This window comes from Porites lutea, chromosome 4 (assembly GCF_958299795.1).
Source record: "Porites lutea chromosome 4, jaPorLute2.1, whole genome shotgun sequence".
NCBI classification, from domain to species: domain Eukaryota; kingdom Metazoa; phylum Cnidaria; class Anthozoa; order Scleractinia; family Poritidae; genus Porites; species Porites lutea.
Window position 1 is genome coordinate 2,018,219 of NC_133204.1, and position 27,425 is coordinate 2,045,643.

Genomic DNA, 27,425 nt, shown 5'->3' on the forward strand with positions numbered 1-27,425 from the left:
AAAATAACTCACTGACCAGATATTTCCCTCTTTTTAAAGGATCTTATATTAGTTACGCACGCAGTTTTTGCGGTCATTAGAGAACGAATTGGCGGCCCTTATTTTGTGTACGCGCTTACGCAGTTTGGCGTGGGTGGTGAATTGAACAACACGAAGAAAGTCTTCCCTGTCTACCTCAAACAATGAAAAGCAAGGGAAAAGATATGGTTGTAAAACGAGATAATCATAGTGCGAAACACGCACCTGACCTTAGTTGGCGAGCCAACGCGGGAACAAGCAAAACGCGATAATAGATTATTTCATTTACTTGAATCTTTGCTAGTAATTGATAATTTCTGAAGAGAATTATACTGAGAATAGTATGGCTTATATATCACCGGATTCTTTTCATCCAAGAATACTCTTTGTCTTTCGTTTCGATCGTTTTTTCTCGCGATATCACGAATCACGTGATCACATGCTAATAATACCGGATACAGCTGCTTGAGCATCACTCTAAAATGCAAATATCCATTCCAGAGTATGGAATCAGATCTCGAGGGATCTGACTCCTCAAGTAACGACGTAAAAGACCACGTCAGTATATCTCTCCTTCCTGATCAAAAACGCAACAGAAAGAAGCGATTTAGGGGTCAAAACGTTACTTTTAAACTGTGGAAGATGTTTGGCGGCAAGGCCGCCATTTGTGGCATCGCAACTGGGTTGTTGTTGCTTTCAGTTTTACTTCTCGCGGTCTTCGCTCGCCCGTCTTCTTCACACGAAACTGTCAACACAAAACGGAACAAGAATTTTGGCCATGATTTTGAACTGGTTAGAGATGCTTCTGTAACCGAGCATGTACAGAAGAAAGAAGCTCGCTCGCTGAGACTTCCGCGACATCTATCTCCGATCGAATATCTTGTCCATTTACATCCTAATCTGACAACATTTAAATTCTCCGGGAAAGTTGATGTACTTTTGAATTGCACTGAATCCTCTCATAATATCACCCTTCATGTTGGAAGGAAAATACAAGTTACGTCGGTGAAAGTGGCCATTTTGGAAAATTCTCTAGCTTTAAAAAGGGAGATAAAAGTGGCAAGCTTTAGTCCGCACTTGCCGGGTGAGATGATGTTGATCTCGCTTGACGAAGAACTTCAGCCTGGGAAGCTATACTTTCTTATGATTGAGTTTCATTCGGAATTGAGTAGAGGATTGTCTGGATTCTACTTGAGCAAATATTTTTCACCATCAGGGGAGTTAAGGTAAGTTGAGCCTTAAGTTATATAAGGGTAAGCTCATATTCATCAACCAAAAAGGTCGAAGAAAATATCAGGATGCTTTTTTTTATCAAATCGTTTTTTATTTCACTTAAGGGTTCATAATATAGTTTTTGTTTTATAACTTGACATTTTATTTCAGTGCAAGTGTTTTTATATCGCTAAAGTTAGGTTTATTGTAGAAGAAAGCCACCGCTAACAGCGAACGTTTAGAACGGAAAAAGGATCACGAAATTGTTTTCGAGTTTTCTCACGTTCGCTGGTCTTCGCGCTAAATGAGTTGCCATGCAATGTATGATTTGGTATCAATTCGCTTTTATTTAAAGTAATATTATACGTCTTTCAATGAAAATATTATTCATTTTTCACTTCAAGTGCGTGGAAGGATTATTTTTAAACGCAAAGTATTTTACAGAAGGAAGTTGTTTTGTGACTCTGGTACAACCATGAAGTGAATATCAACTTACTTTTATGCTAATCTCAAGAACATCAGTTGGCGTCTGCTCAGCATAATGATGAACTTTTTCCAGTATACGGTTTTTCTCACAAGAAGCTACAAAGAGTCATCGAACATAAATTAGTAATTTGGACCCGAAGGATTTAGCTTACATGTATATGCGCCATCCCTGTTACCACATTAAGCTAAGAAAAGTTAAGATTAAACACCAAAACAACTCTTACAGATATATATGCTTCTAATAATAAATATTCAAATGAAAAACTGTAAAGGCGGTGGGCGGTGATCTAATAAAATAAGAGAAGAAAAGGGTACAACTTAAAATTATCCTCCAAGGACCCATACATGTCCATGTTGCAGCACAGAATATTGAAAGCTTAGGTAATTAAGTTTGTTTTGAATAGTTGAGAAAAAATATCTGTAGTGAGTCCGCTCTAAGGTAAAAGCTGCAGTTAAACAGAGGTAGATCGTTTAATATTATATTACCTGTACCCAATCAATTGGCTGTTTCCAAACTAGAACATTGTGCAGTGTTCTCCCTAAATTTTAGCTTAGCAGGTAAGGGACCATTCTTGATCTGCAAGGCCAAAAAGATGTGCCAGAGGAGCACTTTCCTGCCAGGGGAGGGGCTTCGCGTTCATGAAGGCTTTTATTTTCAAGCATCCTGTTGACCAATTGACCGAAAAGTATTTTAAACACTTCAAAACGAAGAATTTTACGAATGAAGGCTGCCTTTGCCGCGAGGGTCAATTTAGTTACACAAGTCGCAGAAGTCGCAAACTTTTCCTGCTGGTCGAAAAAGCTTAGAATTGGGACAGAAGCCCACGAAAAAATCGTTAGCTTGCAGTGCTTTGAAAGGTGCCAGTCAGCATTTAAATAAAGTAATTAGGGAGAATAGCTGTGTTTTTCCGTATTTACTTCCTTTTCTTGCGGGGATCAGCTTGGATCACAACTTGCATATTTTTTGAAACAATTTATTTAATTTTAGTAACACTTCAAGAGGCTGCAGGCGGTAAGAAGTGTTGCTTCAAGCGGTAAATTTTACCAGTTACCGCCTGATAAGGAGAACACTGTTGTGTGGTATAAGTCAACATTGTATGGCTTGTTTAGAGTCAGGGTTGCTGTCACTATGATAATTCAAGTTGCTGGGTATAATAATTGGGAGCTTAAGCAAGGACGACGGTTATGGCAACGAGAACGATGAAAAATGCAATAGGTTTAGATTGCAAAGCAACAACTTTGCACATGTCATGCTATGTTGTACATTTCTTTGCTGTCTCTGCACAACTAAAGTACCATGTGAAACTTCCTTATTTCACGTTTTATGAAGGATGTGAACATAGGACAACAATTTCTTTTTCTTTTTGCTAACTTAGTTACAGTCCTTTAGAGTTAAACTCCTGAAAAAATTGCCAATACCATAAATGACCTATTAAATGCCCACTTCCAAAATGAAAGCCTCTTATCTAATAAGCGACCCCTCTATGCTGTTAAAATTGTATTAGACGCCCCTCTCTAATAAATGCCCCTTGTCTAATAGGCACTTCCCATGAGGATTACTCCAAAATACTAGGAATTAACAAAAAGGAGCGATATCACTCATTCAGTTTCTTGCTTGATTATGCAGGGTTTGTTTATCTCGATCATCTTGTACATGTACAATGTCAAGTTGATAGTAAGGATAGACTAACAAAAGCAACACAATAACCCTAAGCAAGGATTCTGACATCGATGTCGGGATTTGAAAGAGCAATATGGATCTCTAGATGGCCTAAACCCATAGATTGATGGCCTAAACCCTCTAGAGCCCAAATTTTAATTCACTTCAGTTTTAATTTGTGTAAAAATCGCTCGGCTTATAGTCGAATAAATACGGTATTCCGCTGTTTTTTAGTTCTCTTGATATATTTGCGGAAAGCATATTAGTTTTGTTGTGCTTGTTACAGTTTTTTTTATGAGAACAAATGCCTCTTTCTTTTAAATGCCTCCTATCTATTAAATGCCCTGATATGGACCCCCAAATCAACAAGAATCGCTGAAAAGCGATTTAACCAGGCTGCCAAAGGCAATTTTTCCAGGGAGAGGGGGTGCTGTACCACATAACCTTGTTGCTGACCACTGCATGACATAGCATGTCATGTGAGAGTTAAGCATAAACTCTTTTGAACGTTGTACCCTTTTGGAACACTTTTGTAACAAGAAAAATGAGAACCATTTCTAAGTCAGGCCTGTATAGTGACTTTTCGAATTCCACTGTTATGAATATTTAAGTAAGCAAGTTAGCCATTCTAAGCAGGAAACAATAAGCGTTATTTTCACGGACCCCTTCCCCAATCCCTGTGCCCCTGAGAATACAGTGTGACAGTATAACTTGTCTAATTTGACCTAAACGGAAATTCCAAAAGTTAATGTCGTTCTGCAGGTCATAAAACGCGGTTAATAACGAGCAGTACATTTCTCAATTCTGGTTCTTAAAACTAACAAAGCAAATTGAATTTAAGTTTTGTTTCTGTCTGATATTGCATTATAAAGTAACTGTTGTAGTGAATGTATATTGTTTTGACGTAGTGATCTACAATGAGCACATTCCCCAGGACATTCCTATCCTGTAAGGAATGTCTTTTCACACTCAGAGCAAGAACTGAATAATATAGAAAGAGACATTGGCCGTCACATTTTAACGGTTTAAACCTCAACACAAAGCATAGAGAAACCTTAAAAGCAACCCATCCTATCATCTTTTGTGAAAAAGGCACTGATAAAAACTGCCAGTGTGATAGCTTGAGAGGCGTCTTTATTCAATGGATGTACAAACACACACCCTAGCCACACACACAGAGAGAATTGCAATCATGTTGTGGAAGGGAAAAAACTCATCAGAAGGAACGAAGGAACGAAGTGCTTGGGATACCCCCCCCCCCCCCAAGAGAGAAAATCGAAGGTATTTTGTTAACTGATTCAGCCTACGGCAAGCTTAGTTAATTAGATACCCCGCGCTTTTATAAGGTCATTAACGGTATTTGACAAATTAAGAAAGAAAGTTTGAATTAGCACGAATTCACTTTTTGGGTGATGTTTTCGCTGCTGTTGCTGTCATCGATGCTTAAGCTCCCTATTACTACTGGTAGGCTGGGAAATGAACAACCAGGAAGTTATTTTGGTTTGGTTAAGCCCTTAGTTTAATAGCCCTACTAGAACCGTGTCTGGAAGGGTATTCTCGGGGTTCCAAGATTTGACTGAAATACAGTGCGAGGTTGGGAAAACATAAGCATTCTTGACAGGATATGGGATATATATGACCCCCACGTAGAAAGTATGTTGTCCAAAATTCTTGGCAGGGGTTGCAGTATTGGGATGGAAAACAGTATTTGCAGTAGAGATGACAGAAATTCAGGATGCGGGATTGTGGTGAAAAAGGAGTGGAGATGTAGAGTGAATCAACAATAACCTTGCAGATGCACTGTTTCTTGCCTGTGGGTAGCATCACTGTTCTACCTGGTAGCCTACCCATTTCTCCAGCATAACAGGCAATCTCCCTGTATTTACAGCTATGCATGTGTATAATTTAACAATACCTGTACACGGAAATGGTTTATCTTAAGGTCTCTAATATCTCCCTATTATATAATAATAATAATAATAATTGTAAACCTGTTATCCTGTCTGGCTTACCTATTCCCAAGCTAGATTTTTGTCAGTTTTGTTGAGCAGCATTAAATGAGTGTTCCATTAAGTTAACTTGGTAAGAAAGTTAATTATTAAAACTCCCCACAAACACAAAAGTAATATATAGCTTGACCGCGGCAGGATTAGCTCAGTCAGTAGAGTGCTTGACTGCAGAGCAGGAAGTCGCAGGCTCAATTCCGGGGGCTGCACCATTACTCAGGGTCTTAAAATAACTGAGAAATGAAGGTACTCCCTTTGCACTGCAAGCGGCTAGACCTTTGCGTGGCTCAGGCGACCACATTAAATGTCAGTCCCGTCTCCAGTAGGAGACGTAGTGTCCCCAGTACTTTCATGCTAAATACATTGGCACTCATATAAAGTGCATTTTTTTGTCCCTAGTGAGCTCCAGTCAAAATGAAAAAGGCTTATAGGTAGATTTATATAATTATTTGTGAACACTTACCTCAGTCCCCCTGGTGTCTTCTTTAATAGTGTTGTGATCATTCTGGTGTTTCTATGATCTATAGATATCTTGCTACAACTCACTTTGAGCCAACTGATGCAAGGAATGCCTTTCCATGTTTTGATGAACCTGACATGAAAGCCAATTTTACCATTGTAATAAAAAGAGAGAAACGTCATGTAGCATTGGCCAACATGCCGCTGAGTCACACTGAAGGGGTAAGTTTATGTAGGTGTTAGTAGTTTGTATTAAAGAAATAATGAATGAAGTTTACGTGTATAAGGTTGGGGCATGACGGCACCCTGAAAGGTTTCAGCTAGTGTCAGAGATACTTCCCTTGTGGTTTCTCTATCTACAACTCATAGGGTACCATGGAACTGGGACGTACAGTTAACTTAACTGAGTTTGCACATAGTTAATGTGCCAGCTTATTTTTCTCAGCTTTTTCATAAGTGTTGGCCCAGAAAGGAATCACACTGGAGTATTTTACTGGGAAATCTAGAACCCAACCATTTGAGGCAACTCATTGGTGGTATTGAGAATTTAAGTTGTTGATCATGGAGAATTGCTTGTAGAAGTTTGCCTAATTTTCAGGCAACTCTCTCTAAAAGAACCTACAATAACACTTCTATAAGACAGACACCTTAAGTCCCTAAAATACTGGTGGACACCTGCTGTTAGTCAGTCCCTGCTATTCTTTAGTCATTGCCTTTGGCTTTTTAAGATCCTCACCATTATTCCTAAAAAGAAAAATTACAGCCTGGTTCCTATAGAATAATACATCTTTAAGAAAGAGTCTGTCTGTAGTATGGTGTTATGCAAATCTGTACTCAAATAAAGAGTTTAAGTTATTAGCTAGAATTCTTTGGTCATTAATATTATTGGTTTAGTTGTGATTGTTTGGTGCACATTGGTTTGATTTACAAGAAAACAATAGCCATTAAACTCTGGGCTGCTTTTTTGTTGGGCTTTAATCATTCTCTTTAATGTGTTTTTCAGTGTAAAAATGACAATGAACTTTGTACAGACCACTTTAAACAAAGTGTCAAGATGAGCACTTATCTTGTCGCATTTGTTGTCTGCGACTTTAAAAGCATAACAAATTACACTCGTAGAGGCGTCAAGGTAACTTCTTGATTTTATTACATGTGTACTACTACCTTAATGGGATGTAGGTTTACATGAATAGTGCTTTTTTGAGGGAGGAAATCAAATTCAAAATTAGTCAGAATAAATTGACAGTACTAGTTTTTTGATAGCCATTTCAATACAAATGTAAGCTTTAATATGATATGGAGCTTTAGGTGTCTGCAGTTTAACCGGAGTGCCATACATCACTTGCACATAAGAAACCCCTGAAGGAATCTAGTAACCTTAATAGCAATGTTTAGTAAAACTAGCGGAGTAGCAGGGAGCGCTTATTTGAACTTGAATGCTAATTTTAGAGTGAAAGTTGTACCTGTTTGTTTACCTTATAATTTATCTTGTGGAATTTTGTTGCACCTGAAAATATCGACACATGTAGATGTACAGCTGTACAACCTCCTCATGGAACGTACAATGTGAATTATTCCCCCTTATGTGTAATATGAAAAGAGGTTTCCTCTGTCTTTCAATCTACAGGATTCTTCTTTGAAGGTTGTTTCCTGACCTTCAACTTTTGACAAAATATTTCATGCTGTTTTTAGGTCAGTGTCTGGGCACCTCCAGAACAGATTGATCAAGGAGAATTTGCTCTAAAAGTAGCTGTAGAAGTTCTCCAGTATTATGAGGAAATTTTTCAGGTAGACTACCCATTACCAAAGCAAGGTATGCGATTTTCTTGTGTCTTGATTTAATTTTATCCATGTACTAAATAAATATTATTAAAGTACTCTACATATCTGCCACTGCAAAGTTTGGTGATACATTTAACTTCCATTAATTATCAGAACTAGCCAGTCAGACCACTCCTATCGTAATGAAAATTTTACTGGTTATCAAAATTGTTCAGCCAGATCAGTCAATTCCTACAATAATATGCATGGGTTTGATGGTTTTTAAGCAAAAACTCTTTGAAAAAGCCTTTCACTTTTTTAAATGACAGGTTCAGCTGGCCAGTACTGACTTTTTGAAAAGCACCCTTTGTGTGTGACAGTTGCATACAGTGTAGCAGCTGTCTTTCAAGTTTTGAGCTGTTTTCATTCAAACACTCCTTTGACTGCATGTGTGATGCAATATACCATACATCTACATGCATGATGAAGAAAGAAAGCATAGAAATAAGGAATTTATTATTTCATTTACTATTAAACTATAGTATTCATGTTCTAGCTGAAATGCTAATTGGCTTGTAGAGACAGAGTAATCATGTAAACTACTAGTTACATTGTACGTAACGTGTTGCCAAGAGTCTTACAATGTACTTCAAATAATTATTTACCATGAAAGTAAAAATTAGTTTACTATTATTTAGTTTATTATTTACCATATACCTGCAGATATCAATTAATGAATTAGGCTGAGTAGGATGTGAAGAATTATGCAGATTGAGGACTTGCATTGGATGTTATTCACTTCGGGCCTTCAGCCTTGGTAGATAACGTCCTCCAAGATCTGCATAATTCTACACATCATACAAAAGCTGAATTCAATGTAATATTGTTTTATTATTCATTCAAAATAATTATTTCTATTAAAGTTCTTGACAAGCTTAACCTCTTGTAGACTTCTTTCAAAACATTGGCTTATTTCTTGGCATGGTTTCAGGATGTAAACAGATCTTTTTCCTTGCAGATGCTCCTTAAAAAGTAGATTACATCCATCAAACAATATGTTTTGACTATTCTTGCGTTTCTCCTGCTCAGTTTATGAGTTAGTTAGAAATTCAGCTATTTCATCTTCAGATAGTTGTGGAATAAAAAGCTAGGCTTTCCTACCTGGAAATGAGGTTGATCGATGGTACATCATAGTTATGGTATATCATGTTAATTTATACCATTGAACCCATGGTATGTTGCTCACATCTTCCAAATAATTATGTAAGCGCCAGTTGGTCATGAAGAATGAGCTGGGAGATTGGAGCCACTCAGAACTGCAAAATATTTTGAATGAATAATAATAACATATATCAACTGTAAAAAAGAAGTACACAGTAGAGAAGCTGTTCAGCACTCTAAGAAAATAGTTATTACGTACATTATATCCTGGATCCACTTTTAAAATAATAGATCTCATTGCCATTCCGGACTTTGCTGCCGGAGCCATGGAGAACTGGGGTTTGATCACTTATCGATTGACTTCCCTGTTGTATGACAAGCATAAGTCATCAGACTCAAACAAGCAGTGGGTTGCTGTTGTGGTTGCACATGAGCTTGCTCATCAGGTTTGTAAATTGCTCAAAAAAGTGTATGTGAAAGTGTTCGGAAAAGCACTGAAAAATTTGGTGATTGTCTAGGTCTCTGTCTTTCTTCAGGTGCTGGCTTTTTTTCCTTCTTCTGTTGTATTATTTTTGCCTTTGCTCTGGCTTATGTAGCTGAAAGCTTTTTTTATTTTCAGTGCTTACTGTAAGTTTTTTTGTATGTGTTTTTTTTTGTGTCTTAGTGCATGTATCTTAAATGAAAAAATTTAAAGTGGGATTAAGATCAAAATCACTGCCAATTACCTATAGGGCATTCTTTCCTGGATACTCCACATGCAAATTTTGTTGTTGTTGCTGATCAAAAATGTATATGCATGAAAACTTTCTGTCGTACCATCTAATAGTATATAATACATTGGTACAAGACTGATTACCTAAAAAAAAAGAAAAGAAAAAAAAAGAAAGAAAACTAGGACATATGACCCCATTTGAAACCAATTTAGGCAGTTTGGTTCTGGTATGTGGTCATAGTTGTGAAAATGGTTGATTGTGAAATTTCATAGTGTGTTCTTTGCAATATTGTTTTTGTCCATTATACTCTTTTGGTGTTACACTGTATCACCTCTAATACAATAACCTCAAAAATTGCTGACCATTAGTTTGTTTGCTGTAAAACAGTGCACCAGTAAAACTTTGCTGCATCTGCACAATGCCATAACAGTTTTTTTGCGTGCTGTTTTGTTTTATAAATAAGTTTAACTCAGCTGTACAGACATGTACCTTAAGTATTAATTTGAATAACTTTTAAAATATTGATCACTAATGAAATAATAAAGGAAAGCCACTGATTAACTTCATTTCTCTTTAAACAACATATATTTTGTTGTTAACGTTTTTAAAAAGAGCCTAGCACTAAGTTAGAAGGGACAGTCCGTAGATAATGATTTATTAAAAATCAGTAAATTTAAAACATACAAGTTAAAGATGGTGATCAAGCTCTAGGCTGCCCATTGTGCTTTTATAATGAGAGATTGTAATGTCTCACTATAAATGTGATTTTGAGCACTCATAAAGATATCAGGGAAATTATAAACATTTAAACAAAATAATAAACTCATTCTAAACTATAAAAATGTTTAAAGTTGTAATCAAACCCTGGCACTTGGCTGTTAAAAAAGATGTATGCGTGGCTTTGACATGAATACACAATTATAATAGTCAACTTTTATTGTTGACATGCTCAGGACGTAAAGTTAGTGGTACAACTGTAATTATTATGGCAAGAGTCTGTAAATGTGCTGAATATAAAACCACACATTGCAATTCTATGTAAATCATCTAAAAAAAGAATGATTATACCATATGTAACAAGCTTCAATTTTTAAATGTAAGGTTAACCGTGATGGTCTACGGGAAAACGTACACTAACGGCTTTCCGTTTAACGGTGAAACGCACAGCTTCCGAACGAGTTGCAAACGGCTTTCTCACCCGTTCGAACGGGTTCATCAAACGGCTGAACGGGTTATGAAGTATCCCGAACTGCTAACACGAACGGGCGAACGGCTCACTCACCCGTTCGAACAGGTTGACATAAAAACGGGTGAACGGGTTCGAACAACTCGCGATGAACGATGGTGTCATATTATCATTCCGAAGGAATGGACAAATCTAGTCCTATTTAGGTTATGTTGAAAACTGTCCTGATGTATTAACAAAAGTTTATTTTTTTTAAGCAGTTAAGTTTTGATAAAAAGGACTTTGCACTACTTCTACTGAGGCAAAAGTCGAATTTAAAGGAAAGTTGCCATTTGTTTATCTCTGCTGTGTCGTGCGTTATAATGGCTTAGATTTGTCATACAAAAGGAAGCCATATACAAATTTGCTTTGCATATAATTTGTGAAAGAAAAAATACATGTGATGACATCCAAAACTAATAATATTATTATAGTGCGAAGCCATTTATAAATGGTTTTGTTAAACAATTTGTTAAATAAGAATAAATTTAAATTAGAAATAAAGAAAAAACATACCTTAAATTTTTTAAAAGGAATTTGAATTTTAAAGTTATGATCTTCATACTGTTATGGTGTTGTATGCAGACCTTATTGCAGTACCTGATTTTCCCACTGGAGCAATGGAGAACTGGGGTCTTATCACTTTTAAGTTGACCTCAATCCTCTATCACCCGGGCAAGTCGTCGGACAGCAACAGACAATGGGTGGCAGTGGTTGTCGCACATGAGCTTTCTCACCAGGTTAACTAGCTTACAAATGAATTTATCGCTTTCAATCGGCTTTGACCTGGCCATAAGTTACTATTTTTTTTTACCAATAATTGAATTGATTGAACTTCAAACCTCATCAATAATAATCGTAAAGTAGACTGTTCACAGTCCCCAGTTTTTCTGATGATCGTCTTAATCGAGCGCTTTGCGTTATGGCTGGCCATCTTGGATCCAATGAGTGTCAAATCTACAGTGTACTTGGGGGGCCAGGGACGGTGCAGGTCTAAACCACGACGCCTGCCCCCTTGGTACATAAGAAACCAATGTTTCCACCCCTGCTGGTATAAAGTGCCCTATCCTGACCATTTAATGAAGAAATAGGGGAGTGTGAATGGTCTATCATAAAGAAGATGTAAAGGAAATAATGACTGTTTGATGGCTCCTTTTAAATCAGCAAAACAGGGTTGAGTTTTTTTTTTGCTAGATTTCTTTTTGGAGAAATACTGAAGCCAAGGATCACTGAAAAAGTAAATCAAGTCCGAAGAAAAAGGGTTTCACCCCATGTTTTAAATTTGATGAAGCACTCCCTGTGTTTTATTCAACTATACTGCACTTTGACAGTAGGAAATCAAATTTTTAAAGAACTGCAATTTACTGATCTATTTTGAATTACTCAATATGGTGTATTTCAAGTTCAGTCAACTAGGTGATCAAGTTATAATTTAAGGTTTTTGTCAGTGATTGTCACGTCTGTTTCTGGGTTTGTTGAAGTTAAATTTTCAAACGTTATTAATTCTGTCAGTACACTATTTGCCGTAGTTTACTGAAAGAATATTTAATTTCCACCATACCAATGTCTGTATACTTAGTTTATTTCCTACTTGGTCATTTTCAGTGGTTTGGTAATTTAGTGACAATGAAGTGGTGGAATGATCTATGGTTGAATGAAGGTTTTGCCAGTTTTATGGAAAATGTTGGTGTGAATCACGTTGCCCCTGAGTGGAAGATGATGGATCAGTTTCTCCTTGATAAATTTCAAGTTTCCATGTCTCTGGATCAACTAACCAATTCACACCCTATTATGGCTCAAGTTAGAGATCCAGCGCAGATCAATTCTTTATTTGATTCAATTTCCTATGATAAGGTAGGCACAGCACATTTAGTTGGTGATGTTCAAATTTGGGTAGATTTCTGTTTTTGGTTGCAAGTTTCACAGTCTGCAACCATTAACAGATTTCGTACCTTTTGTTGTCACTACTTACTGTTTACTAAATAAATGTTAATTGATAGTGTAACCATTAATTTTCTGTTTGAATGTTTTGGCTAAAAACTGAACCACAGTGGAGTAATACATTGTACTTGTAGTACAACAAACGAACAGAAATATAGTGATTTGATTGGTTTAGCGAACAGATACAAACGCACGTGGCTTTTGGTTGGTTAAGCGAACGCTCAGGTGAAAAAACTTCATGTCCGAGAACTTTCTAGATATCAACAGATGCCTCGCTTTGAAGTCATACTGCAACACGACTGGCCAATCGAACAATGCCTTCTCCATATTAGGGTTTTCTTTGGCAGGAAAACTAAGAGTCCATCTTTTAATCGTTTCATCCACTGGCTGATAAAACAAATAATGAACACTTACCAGAAAAAGTTTTCAAGGTCATACGAAAATCGCTCTACTTTATAGTTTGATCTTAATCATACAGTAATTTCACTGTTTTAGGGCGCATCCATTATCAGGATGTTACAGGATGTTTTGGGAAAGGATGATTCTGGAAAGGATGTTTTCTTCAAAGGATTGCAACACTACCTTAAGAAATACAGCTTCAGTAATGCTGAGACAAATGATCTATGGAGGTGCCTTGAACAAGCAAAACAGGGTGGAAAGGTGATTAGCACAATACCAAGTTGCTGTAAATAATCAAAACATTTCAGTTATTTGATACTCTCTTAAGTGTTTAGGATGACGATGTTGGCATTTGCCTTTGTTTTTATCCTCCTGTAAGTGAGCGATCACTTGAACCATTTTTCTTCTTTATGGAACTTTTAGTGACAACATGAAACTACACGTGTTGTTAATTGAAGATTGCATGCAGTGAATTCCCTTATGAAATGTAGCTTCAGGGAACCCGTGTGGTGTGATTCTCGTAAGCGACCACTAAAATTTCGCATGTTGGGTTGTCACGTATTGAAGGTTTGACTGTATTTAAACTGCCATTTCTATGACAGGATCAAGGACTTGATGTTTCTTCCATGATGAACACTTGGACAAGTCAAATGGGCTTTCCTGTCATCAATGTATCAAGGCGTTACATGGATCCGCTTGTTCTTGATGTCCAGCAACAGCGCTTCCTCATTCATCCGTTCAATAAACCTGAAGCTGATAGGTTAGTAACCACATTCCTTATTATTGTTATTCCCAGGTCGGCATTTTACTATTCACCCCTTTTTCAATCCTATGATTTTAATGATACAGCAGATCTAACGGTCAGTTGAGAAATCCTTCACCAATCAGTCTGAGCTAACAGAGCTTATTGCGTGATTTTCTATAGTTTCCCTTGGGAAGTGCCTCTAACATACGTGACACAAGACTCTCCCAACCTGAGACATAAAGTTATGTTCAAGACAAAGGATGCAGTTGGTAAGAGACAATAATCTATTTCTTCTGGGGTGGGGAGGGAGAGGGGCTGGTATACCCTGGTGATAAGAGTTTGTTTGAAGCAAATTCAGGGTTTGAATAAAACTTAAATTCCACCATTCCACCTAGTCCTGTGGGCAAGTAACTTTCACATTTTTCTTGCCCAGAGCCTTTCTTAGTTAATCATTTTGTGACAAGCTAACTTGCCAGGAGCCTTGCTCATTGGAGAAGTGAGCTTTGAAACAGTGATTTTGTGGTTACATACATGTACCTCTGCGTGCTGCGTCCCTGATGCATAAAAATCCCCAAAGACACAAAATAATTTGTGGCATGCGTCCCATAGGATCGATTGATCGATCTGAAGATGTTTTTTTTTGTAGAATATCCTGTTTTTCTGTGGCTGTTCTTGTGGCTGAATTTACACAACGCTTATTACTTTTAGTCTTTGTTGTGCTTTGCAATAAAAGGAGTCTTCAGATTAACTGTGTGGTCACACCAAAGAACCAGGGACTCGTTGTTTTTGAACTGGGACTCAATGGTTCAGACTGGGACTCATGATTTTTCACAAGATGAGTCCCAGAACTCACCTTATTTATTTGTAACAAAGTCACTGTTGAAAGTTAGTTACTATACCCATCAAGAACATTTACTTGTCCCGGACTACTGGATGACATTTCGAGCTCGAGATTTACCTGTGAAGGACCAGTAGAAAAATAACTAGAATGAAAAATTCAACCATTTTATAATTTTCGGTTCGTACATTTAATAGTGGCAAAAATGAAAAGGGAAAAGAAAAGAAACTCAGAATACAGTATCTAAAATAAGTACAGTGAAATTTGCATTAAGCAAACTCAAGCGTTGGTGAGTCCCAAACTTTGCTTTCCTTATTTTCTGCGAAAACAAATCTCTAAATTTATTAAAACTTTTGAAAGTTTGCTTTGAAAATTTCTAAGTGTCATTGTCAGTTGATCATCTCGTCATGAAAACTGTGCAATATAAATTCTTAATTCCTATATCATTATCCGTGCCATTTGTCAATGTGATTCTTTTTAGGTGCAAAACGTTATTAATTAAAAGAAGCTCGTTAGTGTAACTAACTCAGTCGCAAAAAATCCAATCTATCCGTCAGAAGTTTGACCGTGTTGGATGTCGTTTTACTGTCATGGGACATAATTGTGCTTGACTCCACTTTCATTACTCATTCATGACTTCTTAGCCCTTTAAGCCCCAATATCCACGTACAAATTCCCCAAACTGATCTCCATACATTTCCTTTAAGAATTAGTTGAGAGAATTTGATGGCAGATCAAAGCATTTTCTCTTTAGTGATCATTTTATAAATTCTCATAACCTAATCTATTGACAAGGTATGAGTATTGTTGGGAGAAAATTGATGTTGGTCACCATTGGGACTTAAAGGGTTAAGTGACATTTACAAAGATAGTTCAATAGCGTTACAATGTAAGGGCTTTGCTTTAGTTGATTTGCCAGTGGCAACTGATGATCAATCTTGGATCAAGATGAATGCCGGCCAGACTGGATTCTATCGTGTGAACTATGATGAGAATAACTGGAGAAAACTTGCTGACCAACTGAATACAGATCACAAGGTAAACAACATCAGTTGTCCACGTTATTTTACTAGGGAGCTTAAGCAACCACCACGGCGACGGCAACGGCAACAAAAACGGCAGAAAAGCAATAGGTTTAATGAACAAAAGAACTCGGCACGTGCATCACTCTTTTGTGTACATTTCTTTGCCGTCACTGCACGACTACGACGTGAAACACTTCCCTTTAGAGGAAAAACCTACTTATAACGCATTCCTCTCAAATTCAAAAAGAGTTGCGGAGAGCACTTATGAGAGATACGCAAGCAACACCGACATTGAGTGTATTGTTACTTTATTTCTTTTAGAAATTCACTGCAGCTGACCGCGCAGGATTGTTGGAGGATGCCCTGAACCTTGCACGGCAAGTTTACTTTGTTTATTTCTTAGTTGGCCAAGGGTTGAGTTAAGCTCAAGGAACAGTAGCTTCAACGCCCTGATAAAATTAATGCGGAAAAATGACTTGTTTTGGAATACCTCCCATGTACGGAGGGATTTTAGTAAATTCTATTGACGAGGCTTACTTACCTTTATGTCAAAGTTTCTTTGTTCAAATCCTGAGAAGTCGTTGATATTGAAGAGGTCTGTTCATCAATACTTTAATTGAAATGCTGTGTTTGTAAATGTCATTAAGAGTTGATGAATTGAAAACAAAGAAAGTCAGAACTAAAGTGTAAAGCTACGTGCAAGCGGACGCAATATTGTCGGTTAACAACACTCAGCAGTGTTGTATGTTACATGTTGCGTCCGTTTTCACATTCTGCTGCATGTTGTTACGCAAAGTTTGAAACCGATCAATGTATAGAGCGTTTTCACTCACGTGGCTAGCATCTATGTAAACTTATGGGAACAAAAGAATGCGTGGACGTAAACAAAAAATTCAACTTCTACTGGATTGGTTTTGAGCACCAACATGGCCGCCGTTTCATTGTTTTGGTACACCAATATGGCCGCCGTGACGTCATGTGAAAACGCTCTATTTGTTCAAGATGGTATGATTTTCTTGATTTTGAATCTTAATGTTTCATAATTTAGGAGTGGCATGTTAGATTATGACTTAGCGTTGGATCTCACTCCATATCTGGTGAACGAAAAGGATTATGTTCCATGGATGTCAGCGTTAAATAACTTGGCTTACATTGCCTCGCAGTTTTCCACTTTGGACTCAGAAAACAATGAAAATACACACTATTACCTAGCGTACAAGGTACAGTAATGCTGACTTACATTTCCACATGGCTTAGAGTGAGTGAAATGATGCAATTTATGACAGATGTGATTTAGAGCAAAACTGGTGTGATTCGTGAATAAATCGCATTACTGCTGAGAGCCAATCAGATTGCAAGAATCACCTGTGATTTCACAATGGAAGTAATAATTGTAGTTATCATGTCCTAACTTTGAACGCTCAGAGACATTACATTGCTTTTTTTACAAAACGTTAAATAAACGGTTTCCAAATTTTGAAATTCCTTAACTTCGCAATGACATGACAATTTTATGACGTAGTTGTCAATCAAGTCAGAAACTTTTTAACGGAGTTGTGAATTCGACGTGCAGCGAAACTAGAAATTAGGCAGTTTCGAAATTCCCGAGGTTTTGTCAATAACTGCACTGAAGGGGAATCCCATAATTCCTGTCGCAAGATTTCCGGAGAGAAAAAGATTTTTTTAATAGAGGTGAATTAATGAGAACACATATACGTGTTTTATCGTTCTGATGAATTCCAGTTTTCAGTCGACGGGTAGTTTGTTTGAGAATACCAGTTTTCTCACCTTGTGTTATTCCATTTTTTATTGTCTGTAGAGACACATCTACCGTCTTCTTCAAAATGTTGCCACAGATTTGGGATGGGAGGAGCGCAACGGTGATACACATTTGGAGAGGTAAAGTTGGGTACAATTGAATTACAGTTCTTCTAATTTATTGAAAAAAAGGCACCCGAAGAGTCGATCAAATTTTACGTTTGCGCGCGACACCTCATACAATTCATTTACGCGCGTAAAATTTACACGTAAAATTTACGCGCCAGTGGAAATCCACCCTTATATGCCAGGCGGATAACACGCAGATCTATATGATATTTTGTTCATTATTTGGAGGGATTCCAAGTCTAAAATTGAATCGTGCATACAGAATACCGAATGCGCATTCAGCGTTACAAATGGGAACTAACAGTCGTTGAATGGCATGTTTGGACGTGTGGCTGAGTGTCTCAACATTGAAAACACCGCCTGAATTAGGTAGCTTTTAAGCAACAACGACTGTCACGACTTCAATAACGTCAGTTAAAATTTGAAATCGCTCTGCTCCAAGCTTTATCGCGCTTCTTCCATCTCGTTCAATTTGTCAACAGTAGACAATTCTTATGGAGTTGAATTCTAAAAGACAGGCTTAAAATTCTGGAGGCATTTTTACGTCCTAGTCGTGCAGTGACGGCAAAGAAATATACAAAAAAGCTTGATGGACGCGCAGTATCGTTGTTTTACCAGTTTTCGTTGACGTCGTGCGTAAGCTCCCTAATATTGTCCTCTCGGCTCCAACTTGTGACAAGACTTCTAAATGGTGTTTAAAAAACTTCATGCTGACACTTGGCCAGAACACGATACTATGACGGTGCTTTTGGTGGACCTGGTACTTTGTTTGAAACCAGTTAATTGATTCCGTTTTTGTCTTCATGGTTGAAGGTACCTTCGAGCTACTGTTCTGCATTTAGTGTCAGAGTACGAAGATGCCGTTCCAATGAAAGAACGAAAAGGCTACTACACTCACGCTTTGAGTTTGTTTAAAAACTGGCTGGACAACAATGAGCCGTGAGTATTCTGATGCCTTTTTCTAATCTGTTTTTCTTAACTGTGACTTTTCATCACCGTTCAACAAATTAATAATAAAATATCGGATAAGGCTGAACACGATATCAAAAATAAGGGACTGGTCAAAAAGTATGGGGGCGGGGTGGGCCGGAGCATTTGGAAATGTGGTTGATAAAAAAACACATGGCCCACCCCTCCCTTTGGTACAAAAATGACTGACCCAACCCTAAAGCAAGGTTGGAAATTGCATAACCCACCGCCTAGATGTTTGGTTTCCTCTTAATAATCCAATAAAACCTTGTTCTGTGCTTGACAAAATTTTTTGATACACTGCTACAACCAATATCAAAATCACAGCAATCATACCCTTCACTGAAAAGACAAATGTGAAAAACCGAACATTTCTTGTTTCGATGGACGTTATAAGTCTTGACACTAATATACATCAAAACGAGGGTATATTGAAATTGTCTGTCACAAAGCATATGAAAAGTCATACAAAGACAATCCATTCCTACACATTACTTGCCGGAAATGCTTTGATTAATTCCCAAATGAAATTTCTTCCACTTCAATGGAAAGCACTACCTACAAAACCATGGAAGTGCAATGGGCACAAAGACAGCAGTTTTGATTCCTTTGCCGATATTTTCATGACATATATTGAAACAACAACTCTAAGCAAAACTGTCCTTAGAACAACAGTTTGGAAATGCTATATACACGATACCTTTTCCCTATGGGACATGAGTAAACCAGACATCGAAGCCTTCATTGAACAAGCAAACTTACATCACCCAACTATTGAATTCACGGCCGAAACATCTGACACTGAGACTGCGCTTTTAGACACGGTTGTATACAAAGACACAAGATTCAAGGAAAAATCTATTCTTGATGCAAAGACACATTTTAAACAAACGGAAACCTTCTTGAAAAAACATTTCACCTCGTGTCACCCTCCAAATGTTAAAAAAGGATTTGTCAAAGGGGAAGCCTTGAGAATCCTACGAAAAAACTCCTCAGAAACAACCTTTGAGGAAAATAATTCAAATTTAAAAAAAAAAAAACGCTTGATGGACGGAGGCTACCCACAATCTTTGATAGAAAACCTACTACCAGAAATAAAATTCACAAAAGGGAGTGTAAACTCCTAAAACAAAACAACAAGGACGGAAAAGAAATATTGCTATTCGCGACACAATACCAACCGTCCGTGTCTACTATAAAGGAAGCTTGAATGAAAAAATGGAATCTTATACAAAACCAACTATAACTTCAATAAATTTTTAAAGAACCACCAATCATTTCCTTACAAAAAGGGAAAATCATTAAAGGACATGCTCGTTAGAGCCAAAAAAAAGGGTAACAGAGGGTTCCATGCCCGTATAGATGTGCGGCCTGTCACCCTTTGTATTTTCTCGCACAACAGGTTTGTGAGTATTTGTCTCGTTAGTAGTTAGTACCTATCTATGTAATAAAATAGGTTGACCCACCCCCTAAGGGTAGCTGAAAATTGCACGACGCACCCCTTGCACAAGGCTCAAAACCTCATGACCCACCCCCTCTCTGCTCCGGCCCCCACCCTATACTTTTTGACCAGTCCCTAATCATGCTGAAATTTGCCCAAGCCCTTAATGGTTCTTGCTATAAATCGTGCGAAAGCCCAATTCAATAATTTACACTGAAGCATTTTCAAAAACGAGAGCGTAGTAGTAGTGACACCAATGCATAATGATTGTAGTTTAAGACAACACTGAGTGAAAATGTGTCGTTGTCTTTGTAGGACTAGATGGTAATGAGTGTTGCAGTTTTATACGTAAATTGTTAAAACCTCATGTCGTTTTGAACTTCTTAATTACAGGATCACTCCCAACTTACGTAGCACTGTTTATTCGCTCGGCGTAAAAGATGCTGATGAAGCGACGTGGAATAAAGTCTTTGATAGATTCCTCAAAGAGCCGGTTCCATCTGAAAAACGAAAGCTCATGTACGCAGTAACCAATATTCGAAACAAAAAGATTTTACAAAAGTAAGCACTTTTAAGATCTTGTATCCGTTAATGATAACTGCGCTTAGGAGCTGACTTTTCTCAGGGCCTTAAGATTAATAATGGTAATTGAACTGAGTGGAGTGCAGTTTGGTCTGAAAACATACGCGTGGTTTTAAAATCGGACAAGAGCGCAGCGCGAGTTGGATTTGAAAGCCCAAGTATGATTTCAGACCAAAATTGCACGACACGAAGTTCAATTGCCACTTTATTACAGCTATTTTAAAGACGCAGAATTCTGTCAGTACCATTATCTATTTGACTTAGTAGCCGGTTTGTTAAAAAGCGGAAACAAAAAGGCTTTTAATCTCATTTTGTACCTGAAACAGAAAATGGCACGATTGAAAACAGAAATGATGCAATTTAAAACATAACTGACGCGATTTGGAACAGACGTGATTAAGGACAGAAAATTGTGCATGATTCGTGAATAAATCGCACTGCTGAGAGCCAATCAGATTGCAGGGATCACAAGTGATTTCAAAGTGGATATAATAAAGTTTGTTATTGACAGCTAAATCCTTTTTGAAGGTGTCTGGCGGGATATTGTATGAAAACTGCGCGATCAGGCATATTTTCAGTGGTGTAAGAAATACGGTGGTTTCCTGGTAGCTTGAACCTTCCTGGAAAATCGAAAAAAGTTCAAGTTCTTGGGAGTGCGAAGCAATTAACGGAAAATCGAAGGAAATGGGATGGGAAGGAAATGCACGTATCCTACACACTTCACTTCAACGGCAGCAGAGATACAATGTTCTTTTGCAAAGGATTTAAGCAACAAAGCTTGTTTGATATTCAGGGGGAAACTGTATTTGAACTGGTTTGATAAAAAAGACAAAGAGTACTGTAGTGGACAGTTTTTTTTCCCCGACCTGTTTCGCGCAAAACATGGTTCGAGTTATCGAAGATAAAATTATATAGAAGTAGTGTGAAGTGCTTCGAGTTAGCGGGAGTGTCGAGTTAACGAGGATAAAATTACAATAAATGTATGTATGAGGAAATCCAGGGGAAAACTCTTTTGGTTCGAGTTGACGCGAGGTTTGATTTCGCGAGGGTTCGAGTTATCAGGAGACGACTGTAACAATATTGGTAGGGCAGGGGAGCAGGCTACCAGATTGCACGAAGTTTACCACTGGTTACCCTCCGCTTTGATTCGTGTTATCTGAATCTTGTAAAGTATTAAAGTCTAATTTTTCATGTGCCATGTTTCCTTGATTTGTGCCTTAGACTCCTAGAGTACTCTTTACAAGACGACAAGGTTCGTTCCCAGGACTCTGTGGCTGTTATAGACTCAATTGCAATGAATCCCGAGGGGCGCCTTATAGCTTGGCATTTTGTCCAGGCAAATTACAAGTTGTTGTTTAATAGGTGAGTTCATTATCATGTTTGGAACAGGGCTAGAAGTATTACAAGGAAAGAAACAAGAACATTTCAGACCAGCTTAGGTAGCAATGGGGGAAGTAAACGCATTTCCTTTTTCAAGGGCGCGCTATTCATGAAGTAGGGCGGGGCTTGTAAAGGTGGTTGAGCTTCATTGTTAATGAAGACTTGTTACTATTGTTACCAAGGGTAATTATCAGTCTGGATTATTTTCGGATTTACCTTGCAGATATGGTAAGGGATCGTTCGACTTTAGTCGATTAATCAAAGCCAACACCGCCCATTTCAACACCCGGAAAATGAAAGAACAGGTACTAATGAATATATCAGTTACAGTAACCTTTTCAATGCAAAGTAAATATCGTAAAGTCCTGTCAATCAACTCCTTCGAAAGCAAGGCCTGTTTCAAACGCCGTGCTACTGCCGTGCTGAACGCAGTTGATCGATAAAATTAGGCACGGCAGTAGCACGACTTGGTTCAAACGTCGTGCTACTGCCCTGCCGAACTCAATTCATAAAATATAAATACTTTGGAATGCATTTAAAAAGTTCACTAAACCGCCTATTTTTTTTTAAAGTTTTGTTTTCCGCAAAAGTGAGATTCGACATCTGAAACCAAGTCGTACTACAACCGTGCTATATTCGTGCTGTGCTGAAGTCGAGCCAGCTTATACAAATGTAGAACGGTAGAAGCACTGATTCGGCAGAAGGCAAAGAGGCAAGTTTGCTTTTAAATTCGGAAAACGGCCAATCCAGTCCAGTTACTGTTTCCATATTTATGGCAAAATAATTCCTTTTAAGGAAGCGTTTTCAGCTGGAAAGGTGTTGCTTGTTCGCTAAACTAATCAAACGCCGCCTCGATGAATCAATAGTTTTTTTTATTTTTATGTTTGTTAATCGGTTTGCTGTTGTGTAATAATTTCAAGGTCAAACAGTTACCATTGTTTTGGGTTAAAAATTATCTTTACTTTTGTCTCATGGTCCTCGTTTAGGGGCATTAGCTCGTAAAAGTTTCCTGTAGCCTTGGTCGTAGAGCATCTGGACTAGTAACAGTTCGACTTCTATTGAGAGTACTGTGTCACTGACTGAAAAATCATAGGATAAATTTAGGTTTTTGGGAAACAGCCCACCTAACCCTCCCCTAAGCCAACATTTTGCCCTAAACGAGAATTAAGTGTTAATTTTGGCTCAGGGGAGGGGTAGGTGGGCAGTTTCCCAGAAACCTAAATTGATCCAAATCATCCTCTCATTAGACTGCGAGCAATCTCTCTTTTTCTTCAGATTTAGTAAGGGGAGTGCACGCGCGCGAGCGTTGAGCGCCGAAGCCGCGAGACGCGAGAAACGAGGGCGGCCCGTCTCGCGCCTTCAGTCACGCGCGTGGTCATTTGCGTGTCTCGGGCGATTTGCTCGACGGACCAAGAAAAAAGAGAGACTGCTCGTAGTCTATCCTCTCATTGATTATCACTTTTCTTGGCTTTTCTCCCACTCCAGCGAGGTAGAAATAATTAACAAATAATTAACAATTATTGGACGAGGTTGAGCAAAATATCGTGATTTGTCAGTGGCGAGCAGATCAATTGTTTGCCGAAGCCGAAGGATGAGGCAAATAATTCATCTGCGAGACGCTGACACGATTCTTGTTTGATAACCGAATTCAATAATTGTTTTTTCACTCGATCACCAAGTTTGTTTTTTAATGAATATCTCCGGGAAGCGAAGCGATCTGCCATTAATTTTTTCACGCAAGAGCGGAATATTATTTGCAGTCAAACACAGTTGGACGACATTGCAAATGGCAGACCATTATTTGTAAGCAGTTATTTGCAGGTCACGTGGTGGAATTTCGGCCAATGAAAAGGAAGAAAAATTTGCAAACGTGTTGCAAACGGCTTCCCCTTCTTTCTCTTAGCCCGTGGCGGCTCTGTTATCTTAAGTTCAAGAGAGTTTCGTTCATCGCTATTGACCGTATGTATTTTCGAAGTGTTTACGCGTTATTCGTAACAAATGCAAATAAATACAAGCAAATAAAAACTTGGAAAAACTGAGCCAGTAAACCCCTAGCGTGTTCCAGGCGTTCAATTGAGTATCGGACAACCCTCAGAAAAGGGAAAGAAGTAATGAAGAAACCCCCAAAGCCAGCCTATATCTGTTTTTCCTTCTCACATCTCTGCGCGTAGTATCCACAGTCTGAAAACGTGGAACAGTCTTATATTTTGCAGCGCCTTAAACTGTGATTTCATTTTTGCTTTCAGGTGTCGGGTTTCTTCGCTCGACCAGACGTTGACCAAGGCTCCGGCAAGCTGGCTGTCCAGCAAAGTCTTGAGAGTATAGCTGCCAACATCAAATGGATAGAACGCTATGGTGGCAGAGTGTATGAATGGCTGACTCACCCGTCCTTCAAGGCACCACAACAAGGCACCACAACAAGGCATCGAATGGAAAAGCCGAAGTATTTATCGTACGATGAGATGATAGTGGAAAAATATGGTCGACCTTAAGAACCATAAAGCTTTCTCTTAATATATTATGCTACATGTTACTTGTTTTTCTTCCACTTACATTGATAGTTTAGAATTTTATTTCACACTCAAATAACTTCTAATATCAAAGCTGTCCTTCCCGGCTTTGACGTGGCGTTTTAACAATTCCTTTTTTGCTTGAATCTTAACATACGTGTTAAAATTCAAGAGGAAAGACCCTAATAAACATCCCTCGGGTAGCGAGTGATTACGCTTTTGCTCTTTGTTTTCTTAGCTCCTTTGATCGTTAGGAGTAAAATTTTATGTAGTTAGTGTTCTGGCAAATCTTTTTTTCTTGAGTTATTCCTTGTCAGGAAAAGGGATTGCACATACAAATGAAGCTCTATAGTTAAATTTACCATATTTTACGAAGGATACAGTCAAGTGCTAGTCCTCTTTATTTTGGTTAAATGCAGTGAACACATAAGAAATTTATTTTTATTCTATTTATGGGCTTTATGAGAAATTGACAATATAGGGTTCATGTTTGGGACAACGACATTATTTTTTTCATTTCTTTACTCTGTTGGTTTCGCCCAAGTTTGGAATGATGGCGGGTTGGTTATGCCGGCGCATGGAGCTTCCTTCCCGCTGGATGTTTTGAGCTGGAGCTGCTGAATCAGTAGTCGATCCGCTACATCTACTACCCATGAATCATCTTCTTTTTTTGATCTTATACCTGATGTTTTTTTAAAGCACACAGTTGTTCAATTAAACTTTGTGCGTTATAACCTGCGAATAAGTCTGAGATAATGGCCGTTTTCACACTAGAGACGGATGATCTATCTTTAAAATCCGTCAAATCGACGGAACAACAGATGGGTAACGTCAGTTGGGTTGTCCATCCAATTTAAGACCATTCCATTTTCAAATTAAGACGTATTATCTGCCTGACGCGAATTATCTAACGGATAACCCTTCTCAGACGGATAATCCGTCTCCAGTGTGAATACGGCTAGTGTGAACTGCAAGAAAGGCAGAATGTAATTTAGAGAAATAGTTGACCTAATTATACTCGACAGTTAATGAAGTTGTGTAGGGATATGGAGCTCTATAAAAACTGTTACAGTGGAACCTCCAAAATCGGCCACCTCTTCACGACGGCCACCTCTCTACGACGGCCACATTTTTCGGCGGACAGTCCATACCTTGACTCTTGTTTAACCCGCTCTACAACGGTCGCTTTCTTCAGTCTCCATGGTGGCCCCATGAGGAAGAGGTTGCACTGTAATTGTATTTAAACGAACACTTGTATCTGATGAATCGTTGGACAGAGTCGAAGCTTGTTGTAGTGGAGGTCACGTGGGGCATATCCTTTCTTAAACTTCAACTTTAAAGCCCTACGGGTGATCGGAATCTGATTCGGTTTCCCATTTTATAAACACTGCGAATCGACGGTTAATCGTGGAAAAAATAAAAATAAACACCGACGATGGAGATTTTTGTAAAACCTCTCCTCAGGCATCAGTAAACATGATGTTTGGAACATTTGCGGCCCAGTAGAAGGGCGAAGGACGAGTACGATAATTATGCCTATTTCTCGTGTTTGGGTGCTCCATATTGAAACACTTGAAATGATACCTCGGTGTTAAAATTATAAATTAAAATTAATTGAGGCTGGCTATTGCCCCAGTCTTTGTAATCTAAATTTTCAATTAAACTATTGTAACGTCAATCACGTGTAAGTGCTGTTTGCGCGAAAATTCACTGCGCTGGTTGCGGTATCACGCGTAGGAGAGCGCTATCGCTTGTAGTATTTATTAACGTTAACACGTAGTGTCGTGACAGTATTTCAACATGTACTCTATATATGATACTTTAAACACAGTGGGAATAAAAATTTAAGGATGCTGCAAGTACTGTTTGATTCTTGACTTGAAAGGGTGATTGTGTCCCGCTTATCTTTTCCGATGTTGAGTTGTAATGCCAGAAATGCAATGAACAACCCGTCCTTCTTTATTGGATGTTAGAGTGTGACAAGAACTCCCCCTTGCTCATCCCGTCGCCAAATCCATGAGCCGAGAGTATGCTCGCACTCTCTAAAAAAAAGCGTGGTTCCATTCTATGGGAATTTTTTATACTTGGGCAAAAAGAACGCAAACCTCGTATTGTTTCTTGTGGTGGCTGTACCGTATTATTTATGACATCAATGTGTTTTGTACCAACTGACTGAGTCTCGTGCATAACTCATGAAAACTACGGGACAAAATTGTACCCCTTATATTCGTGACTTCGAAAGCCTTCTCTCCCGTTATAGAATTAAACGAACCAACCATACCACTACTTGTAATTGGAAAAGCCCGAATAAGGAACTTCTAAGAGAGAGCCACTCACTAGCCAGTTCTTCAACAACAAAAAAGAGGCTTGATCTTGTCTATTCGCTTTCCAATTTTCTGTATCTTTACTCTCTCTATCTATCGTTACCTCGTCTCGCGTCGTGGCTTTATAATTGACCCACAACCCATATGCATGACCAGAAAGCCCATCTGCTTGACCCGGATTAACGCTAGCATAAGTTCTCTTCCTGCATGATTGGCCAGCAAGGTCTCATTAAACAATTTCATTTCTACAAGAGAATCACTGCAATCTATTGTTTGAACTCTTATTGCTTCCGGGTTGCTCTAACTCCTCATCACAAAGTGTCGACTTTCTTAAAACGACTACTGATTCACTCTTATTTACGGGTCGGTGTTAAGTGTGTTAAAGACAACGTCATATTCTGTAATAAAAAGAATAATCTCACTTGATCTCATCCAACCACTAGGTGAATCCATTTGAACGTTCATTTACGTACACACTAGCTCTTTTTCAGCATCTCACAACATTACTAGGAGTCACCGTCAATGAATAGAAGGCTAGGGAGGCTAGTACAATTAAACCTTCCTGTTTTCCGCATGTAAATGATTATGTTCACGGGCTTGGTACAAGGTATATCTTGGGGTGTTGGTTCAGTATGGAACGCCGGTACTTTTCAACACTGACAAACTTAGGGCAGGCATGGCTT

The 27,425-nt window shown here is 38.3% G+C and overlaps 1 protein-coding gene across 2 annotated transcripts; it reads left to right on the plus strand.

The window, feature by feature from the left end:
• Nucleotides 1–479: 479 nt before the first annotated feature.
• Nucleotides 480–26,277, plus strand: LOC140935213 (endoplasmic reticulum aminopeptidase 1-like). 2 transcript variants are annotated; one of them, XM_073384753.1, is made up of 18 exons: nt 480–1,244; nt 5,910–6,063; nt 6,845–6,970; nt 7,534–7,654; nt 11,287–11,441; nt 12,307–12,555; nt 13,138–13,302; nt 13,644–13,801; nt 13,967–14,055; nt 15,532–15,662; nt 15,971–16,026; nt 16,698–16,869; nt 17,469–17,548; nt 18,350–18,475; nt 20,340–20,507; nt 21,750–21,890; nt 22,132–22,213; nt 24,155–26,277. In XM_073384753.1, exons 1-18 carry the CDS (start codon nt 523–525, stop codon nt 24,398–24,400), a joined length of 3,141 nt encoding a protein of 1,046 aa, XP_073240854.1. In that variant the 5' UTR covers nt 480–522; the 3' UTR covers nt 24,401–26,277. The 2 variants fall into 2 exon arrangements, with proteins under 2 accessions (XP_073240854.1, XP_073240853.1); XM_073384752.1 differs by lacking the exon at nt 11,287–11,441 and adding an exon at nt 9,055–9,209 and having other exon boundaries at nt 481–1,244.
• Nucleotides 26,278–27,425: the final 1,148 nt, after the last annotated feature.

Excerpts from the sequence above, each read along its gene's own strand:
- LOC140935213 (XM_073384753.1), top strand. The coding sequence starts at position 523 with ATGGAATCAGATCTCGAGGGATCTGACTCCTCAAGTAACGACGTAAAA. Across the intron at positions 16,027-16,697 it reads GATGCCCTGAACCTTGCACG|GAGTGGCATGTTAGATTATG; the intron begins GCAAGTTTACTT and ends TTCATAATTTAG. Across the intron at positions 16,870-17,468 it reads ACTATTACCTAGCGTACAAG|AGACACATCTACCGTCTTCT; the intron begins GTACAGTAATGC and ends TATTGTCTGTAG.